An 8,444-nucleotide genomic window follows, 5' to 3' on the forward strand; every position below is an offset into this window, starting at 1 on the left:
TGAAAAAACCCTTTTTACCAAATGGAACTCTTTATATATATTCCAACTTTATTATTCCAATAATAATAATTCCAAATAATATTCCAATTATTTAATTAAATTAATAAATATACTATTAACTTAATTTAAATAATTATCATATTTTATCGGGGTGTTACAGCGTCCATACCTTAATATGGATCATGAGCATCAGGTCAACCCTGAAGACGCAGCCGTATGGACAGCATGCACACCGATAATACGGTTCACAATAGTGGAGATGCACAACACCGATCGTGTGAAGCTGCAGTTCGGTATGGTCCAGAATATCCCAGACCCCCCAGCTAGCCTAGGAGAATGGCATATGCATAAAGTGAACGACCAATGGAACTACAACCCTTGGCAAACCTTCGCAAGATCAGAGTGTCGCAAGTGGAAGCACCGCCATGACCATGTTCTAACTGACGCAGTCATGCCAAATGAGGTAAAACCAAGTCGTACTTATATGGCTTGGTACAAATCGGTTGGATTTCAATTCATCGCCGATGATATGTACCTCTACGACCCACGCCAGACAAGTTACACACAAGAAAGATCAACATCTAACCCCCAACAACATTCTCAGCCCGGTTACTCACAACCACCTATCCGTCAAACTTTCCGTTCCACAAACACACAAACATACAACCAAAACATGCCATTCACCCAACCCCAATACCAAGAACATCCCCCATACCACCACCAACAAATGGACCATCAACCTCAGACCGAACATCGCTTCGCACCCACACCATCACCCTACCAAAGTCGCCTTAGCCAAAACACTAACCGCCCCATCACCTACCGTAGCCAAGAACCCCAAACATCACAATACCAAAACATCCCACAACTATATCTCTTCCAAACACCCCAGCAACCTTTCCAACCTTTCCTAGACCCATCATTATCACCCATGTCTCCCTTCAACCGTCCCGGTCGCCCATCCATGAGTCAACCACACCCTAACTTCTCTGGCATGGGTCATGAGCTCAGCTACGCCGGTACACCATCATTGAATACTGAAGACTATGCTGAGTTGGCTGAATACCTCAACGGATCTTCTCCTGTAGGAGGTAATGACGCTCCTGGACCATCAGATGAACAAACACCGGTGCAGAATCGTCAACGTGGGTTAGGGCCAAGGGTTAGGGTAGCTAGGGGATGTGGGACCGGAGGTCGGTTAGGTGATCCCGGTCATCACCATTAGGATTCTTTGTGTAAAATCCAAATTTTATTAATATCAATTCGTATTATATCAAATTTATCTTTGTGTAAACTCCTAACATTAGGTTTCTTTGTCTAAACTCCATTTTGGCAAAATTCACATACACATGTTTTGACTGAAACTCCATTGAGATGTCTACTTAAATTGTTATGTTGGACAAAATTTCATAATTCTAAAATAAACACATATGATAATACAAAACATTATAGGTCAGATAACAATTGAAATGTCAAAGAGTCCAAGTTCAGGTGCCCATACTTTTCTCATAAAAAATGCAAATGATGCAAAAAATTTGTCCAAATTCATTATCTTGAAAAGATCTAAAACTTTTATGTTGAAGGTTTTGTCATTTGAGGCTTTTATCATTCAAACAGAAGGGCTTGAATTTGGTCCCTTTTGGCAAAATTCACATACACATGTTTTGACAGAAACCCTAATTTTTGGTCAAGTTCGCAAGGACCTAACTCACTCATTTTTAATTATTTTGAGGTTGGACCAAGTGCATTGGAAAATTTAAGATCTCTACTTCAGTTGTTATGTTGGACAAAAATGCATAACTCTAACACAAACACATGCAATAATACAAAACATTATAGGTCAGATAACAGTTAAAATGTCAAAGAGTCCAAGTTCAGGTGCCCATACCTTTCTCATAAAAATTGCAAATGATGCAAAACTTTAGTCCAAATTCATTATCTTGAAAAGATCTACAACTTTTATGTTGAAGGTTTTGTCATTTGAGGATTTTATCATTCAAACAGAAGGGCTTGAAGTTGGTCCCTTTTGGCAAAATTCACATACACATGTTTTGACAGAAACCCTAATTTTGGGTCAAGTTCGCAAGGACCTAACTCACTCATTTTTAATTATTTTGAGGTAAGACCAAGTGCATTGGAAAATTTAAGATGTCTACTTCAAATGTTATGTTGGACAAAAATTCATATTTCTAAAAGAAACACATGAAATAATGCAAGACATTATAGGTCAGATAACGGTTGAAAAACTCAGAAGTCCAACTTCAACTGCCCATAACTTTCTCATAAAAAATTCAAATGATGCAAAATGTATATCCAAATTCATTGCCTTGAAAAGATCTACAACTTTCATGTTGGAGGTTTTTTCATTTGAGTCTTTTTTAAGGGAGTCGCCAATTGGATTGGCGCCTCCTCTTAAAAATTACACATAGGCGCCAATTGGATTGGCTAGAGCAGGTGTCCTAGCCAATCCAATTGGCGCCTCCTTGCAATTTTTAAGAGGGATCGCCAATCCAATTGGCGCCTCCTCCTAAAAGTGGGGTATTTTGGGAATTTTCCTGAAAAGTGGGGTATTTTGGGAATTTTTTCGAAAAAGTGGGTTATCTCGATAAATTTGCCTACGAATGTTGATGGAGTTTAAATATAGGGCATAGCGATTAGAGGTCAATGGTAAATCCAGAGGTATTTCTTCTCTCACCAAAAGTCTAAGGAGTTCAATTAAAATACATCTTATTAATATTTCCTTTCATAGATAAATTATTTTCTGTCATTTTCTATAATTTTCTGCATTTACAAATCACACTTAAACTCAAATAATGTATGTATAATTTTAAAATTGAATTCACGTGTGTAAAAATATGCATTACAGTAGTGTACACTTAATTGTATAACGGGAATTTAGCATTTTACTTTACTTTGCATCGCAACAACTCCACTTTGACTTTACTTTGCATTGCAACAACTCCACTGTCTAAGAGACACCACACCAACTCCAGTATAACATTTACGCCAAAATTTTCCACAGGTAACTCTCGTCACGGAAGAAGTCTCGTTTGCTTTCAACTTGAATGAATAAACTTAAAGCAACTAAAATTTAAACTTCAAATTACGGAAAATTCCTTAGACAAAATCCCGTAAATTGAAAATGTGCACAACTAAATATTTTTTCTTAAAGCATTTGAAATAATTTGAATGGTGGAGGGTGTAGTCCGGCAACAACCTCCTATTATTTTAGCTCCTAAATCACGCCATCTTGTTGCATGAAATCCAAAATCATCATCTTGAAAACACTTGGATGGCTGTCGATAGAACACAATTAGACAACAACAGAGGATCCAGATTAACCAAGAGTGAGAGAAATATAATGAATGATTGAGAGATGGAGGTAGAAAACACCGACTTACAAGCCATTCTTTTTCGATACCATCCCATACTTCTCCGCTGTTGGGATAAACAATGATTGCCTTCTTTGTCAACTGCAGAAACATGACTATAAACTTTCCATTCTACTATAAGGAGCACTAAGATTATTCTTCAAGTATTCAAACTAATAATGACATGAGATGTTAGGGTACCTGCTTAAATTTGGAGATGAGACTTTCTATAAAATGAGGAGGTGCACAGTTTATACCAACTGCCTCTACTTTGCTACTCTTATTTACTACTTCAAGACAGTCTTGGAAACTCTCTCCTGAGGGAGCCTTTTCACCATCTACAGATGTAAAACAGATCCAAGATGGGATTTGTACGTTTAATTCTTCAACTAATTCAACAAAAGCCTGCAATAAAAAAGATTGCATATGAATACCAAGAAAGCTTCCTAAAAATTTAGTTGTTAAATGTAAGAGATAAATAGTGTTAGAACTTTTGGCTTAACCGATATATAAATCTTGCTGAACAACTCAAAATAAAATATTATGGAAATAGCATATGCAGATAGCTAAATCATGAAATTGTGTAAAAAAAAACTCTGAGAAAACTTTCCCTTCTATGCATAAATTTAAATGTATCATCTCAGCATTAGCAATGATACGAATGCTTAACAATTGAGAAGAGGCTATACTCAGATTATAATTGCCTCATCTTGACAATAATCTATACTCATTTTACGAGAGAAGTTAAGAGCCTTGATTTTAGGTTATTTTGATTTTGGTTTTGACACTTTCTCTACTATTGAGAAATTTATAAGTTGAGGCTTCTAATTTTTAGTAAGAGTACGTTGTTTCTGTATCTGAGCATGACACGGCTACTAGAACTGCCATTACAACAGTGCCAAAGAGATTACACTACATGAAACTGAACAAAGTTAGCAAAACTAAAACTCTGTGTGTGCGTTTGGATATAAAGCACCAAAAACAGTAAGAGAGTTTAGGATTGATTTCAGAATGTCATGTGGAACAGAATAGAAGAATCCTACTTTGGCAATGTTCCAAAGACAAGATTTTTATAACAATACCCTGCAAAGATATACACTTATGGTATGCAGAAATTTTAGTTTAAGGAATCATAGGAAGGTATGCTTAACTATCTACAAAACAAGTTTACTGGCTTAAAAGAAAATACCCGAGCTTCAAGCTTGTTTGGAATGGTCTCAAAAGCAAGCAAATCTGGACCAGCTTCAACAAGAACTTGCAATCTATGGCGATGAAAATCCTTCAACTTCTCCAAATTCACATCCGGTCCATACAGTCCCCTATAAGAATAAATGAACGGCACGATAGAAATTCAGTTAACATACCAAAACTACACAAAAGCAATTCCCAATTTCCCATGCAGACATTTAAGGAATGTAGAAGCACCTGTACTCTGATCCATCCGCAAGATAAGCCCCATAGCTTCCAATGGAGGCTGCAACCAAAGCTCTTCTATATTTGTTTTCAGGATTTCTTTTAGCCGATGTCCAGAAACTGTCACGAGCTTCAACTGCCAACTTGACACTCCTCTGTAATAGAGATTCCCCTTCTTCAGTGGACAGCCCTCTGGACAAAAATCCAGGAATGGTAGCCTATAATTATAGAATTTTTATAAGAAAACTATAAATTTTAAGCTACAACATCAAGATTTCGGCAAAGAAAAATGAAATAAAGAAAATAAAAAATAATGCTTTACAACAAATCATAGGGCCATTTCAGACACCAACATAAATATAATCAGCAGGCCTGTCAATATCCTTCATGTTGCTCATAAAAATCATGAATGAAAAGTGCAGTCCTAGGGGTGTCAAAACGGGTCCAGCTCGCCGGACAACCTATTTTGTCCGCCTTTTTTTACAGGGCAGGCCAAGGGTTAAACCCGCACCCTAAACTATGCCCTTCTTGCCCCGCCCTGTTTTTTTCGGGCGTTTGCATAGCGGACATGCCCATTTGCAATCTTACTCCTAGCAAATATAGTGCATTTTGTATATTAAAAATAAAGAACTATAATGCATCATAACTACGACTAATCAAATCAAATAAAAACTTATCCTATTAGTACCAATAAATTGATGACTCTTGAACTTGCAAAACTGTTGTTATAAGCCTATAGGCTATATGAGTCTTCAATTATAACATGCAAAATAGGATGAAGTTCATCTTTCATAACAATTTCAAATAAAATTGACACATTTTCAAAAGCACAAAGCATTTGGAAACTGAAACTTAAACAAAAAATTCTGAGAGTTACTTGGTAAGATGAAGTAACCAATATATCTGCACCAGCTTCCAAATATTCCAAGTGAACCTATCAACAATATATAAATTCAGTGAAGATTTAAGGAAATGAAGCAAAAACAGACTCAAAAAAAAAGGGAAAAAATAAAAACCTTCTTGATAAGATGTGGCTCTTTGATCAAAGAAATAGCACTCCAAAGAGGATCATTGATGGAAGCACCGTGTTTTTCAAGCTGTGTGGCAAATCCTCCATCAGTAACAACACAACCACCGGAAATTTCAATTAGATCTTGTAACAATGACTTCGTCTCGGTCTTCATTTCTTCTCTTCGACGACGTCGTTACTGTGTGACGGTGGGGTGATTATGAATGAAATGAATAGAAGAGTTATAATGTGGGCGAATTTGGGTTTTGGGGGTTGGTGGTGTGTGTGAATATGGACTAAATAGCATTCAGGTTCTTCTTCTAACAAATTTAGAATATTGTTTAACAATGTTTCAAGTTATTTATTAAATGCAGACGGTTTGCGATTTACGGTAACTGTATAAGTTACAGGATGCTGACCCACAACCACAATACCACCTTAATGGTGCCCACGATTGTCAATTTTCTTTTATTATTTGTTTGTATCAAATGGAATTTTAACGAATAGTAATCTAATTAATAAATACTATATTTTAGTTAATATGTATCATTTTAATTTATTTTTATTTTTTAAATAAAGTTTTTTATTGAAAGAATAAATAAATAGAGAGGGTGGAGAATATACCTAAACCATCAAAACTAAATTTAATATTATTTCAAAATATTTTATCGAACATAATAATACCAAGAACTTATAAATAATTAAAAACTTTAATTTAATAATATTTATTTTATGGAAATAGTTCATTAGATCAATAGGTGAGTTTTGCAGCTGCATTTGATATGTAAAGTAGCAAATACTTGGTAGAACACTACAAGACATACAAAATATTTTCTTTTACTCTACTATATTGGATGTGTACTGGACTGGACGGTTTTTTAATTGGATAATCAATGTATTGGACTGTTTTCAATGGGATGATCAATGTAATGGACTATTTTTTAATTAGAATTTAATTGATATGTAAAGATTTTTTACACTGTTAGTTAATCACAACTATTGATTTATTTAAAATATTTGATTTTTATTTTAACCACTTGAAAAGTAATACAAACGGATGATTGTGATGCATTGATAGTGTAAAAATTTTTACATTGACAATGCATATCAATTAATCTCTTTTAATTATACTTTGTTTTGTTTGATAGGCTTATACATTATACAAATGAATATATATATATATATATATATATATATATATATATATATATATATATATATATATATATATATATATATATATATATATATATATATATATATATATATATATATATATATATATATATATATATATATATATATATATATATATATATATATATATATAGATAGATAGATAGATAGATAGATAGATAGATAGATAGATATATATATATATAGAGAGAGAGAGAGAGAGAGAGAGACGATCCGGTAGAAAAATAAGAAGTGCAATGATGAATGTTTTGGTAAGAATAGAAAACCAAGGGGAGTTAAGCCATACGGTGTTTCCAACAACAATAAGTCAAGAAAGAGGTTGATATGAAAGAGTTGCAATGTTATTGTTGTCATAAATTTGGTCATTATATAAGAGATTCTTAATTTAATAAATACTTTAATATAAGTAATCGAGAAGAAGCATAATTTTGACATTCATGCAACAACGATTCAGATGAAGTTATGTTCAATGCTAATACGTATTTGGCACAAGATAAGACCAATGTGTGGTATCTTAACACGAGTTACCATGACTATATGACTAGAAATAAGGATTGTTTTATCAGACTTAACAAATCAATGGAAAGAGCCATTAGATTTGATGATAATAAAAAAATTCACATTTGAATACATAAGGAACATTCTTGTGAAGGGGAAATATGGAGAATAAGTAATAATTGATTATTTACTATATGCTCATTATATGGAAAGTAACTTGATTAGCTTGGGTGAGTTGCTTGATAAAAACGCACCATGAAGTTAGAGAATGTGAAGATGAAGGTTTTTAATGCAAATGTTAAGATAATTTTGAAATTACCTTTGTCAAACGACATGGCTTTCAAATTTTTGATCAATATGTTTGACCATCAATGTCTTGCATAAAAAGTTATTGTTGGTCAGAACTGGATATGCCATCAAAGATATGGCCACCTGAATTTCAAGAGTCTAAGCATGATGTATTTGAAGAAGATGGTGTATGGTCTTTCTCAAACTAAAGTTCCAAAACAACTCTGTGAAGAATGTTGTGTAGCTAAGCAAGAAAGGAAGTTATTCAAACATGACTCGTCCATTGTTGATATTTGTAAAGATATAGTCTTAGTCTCTCCTAATTCAATATGGCATCTAGAGCCTAACTCTTCGTCGTGCTTTACCCGGTTGACCCACTGTCTTCCGGTGAGCATTTTTTTTTGCAAATCGTGTCATCACTCCGATTTGCCTCTCACTTCTCAAAATTCTCAAGTAAAACCACCTTGCCGCCCGATCCGGCCATTTTTTCCCAGCCGCCCCACTCGGCTCTCTCCATCGTGTTGGTGTAAGCCCTAGAGGCCAATACTTTTGGTACTTGTATCGAATTATTTATTAATAATAAAAGGCTTTTTCTTTATTATGTTTGTTTAATAAAGTCCCTATAATAGATAGTCCGTTTAATGTATCAAGTGTGACTTAATCATGAG

The 8,444-nt window shown here is 34.3% G+C and overlaps 1 protein-coding gene across 1 annotated transcript; it reads right to left on the reverse strand.

The window, feature by feature from the left end:
- Window positions 1-2,800: 2,800 nt before the first annotated feature.
- Window positions 2,801-6,212, reverse strand: LOC127118922 (homocysteine S-methyltransferase 1). Its single transcript, XM_051049152.1, has 7 exons — window positions 5,801-6,212; window positions 5,662-5,718; window positions 4,797-5,002; window positions 4,561-4,690; window positions 3,573-3,776; window positions 3,402-3,473; window positions 2,801-3,296 (listed from the first exon to the last, which is right to left on the reverse strand). Exons 1-7 carry the CDS (start codon window positions 5,966-5,968, stop codon window positions 3,153-3,155), a joined length of 981 nt encoding a protein of 326 aa, XP_050905109.1. The 5' UTR covers window positions 5,969-6,212; the 3' UTR covers window positions 2,801-3,152.
- Between the last annotated feature and the right edge of the window lie 2,232 nt (window positions 6,213-8,444).

This window comes from Lathyrus oleraceus, chromosome 2, assembly GCF_024323335.1.
Source record: "Lathyrus oleraceus cultivar Zhongwan6 chromosome 2, CAAS_Psat_ZW6_1.0, whole genome shotgun sequence".
Classification (NCBI taxonomy): Eukaryota; Viridiplantae; Streptophyta; class Magnoliopsida; order Fabales; family Fabaceae; genus Lathyrus; species Lathyrus oleraceus.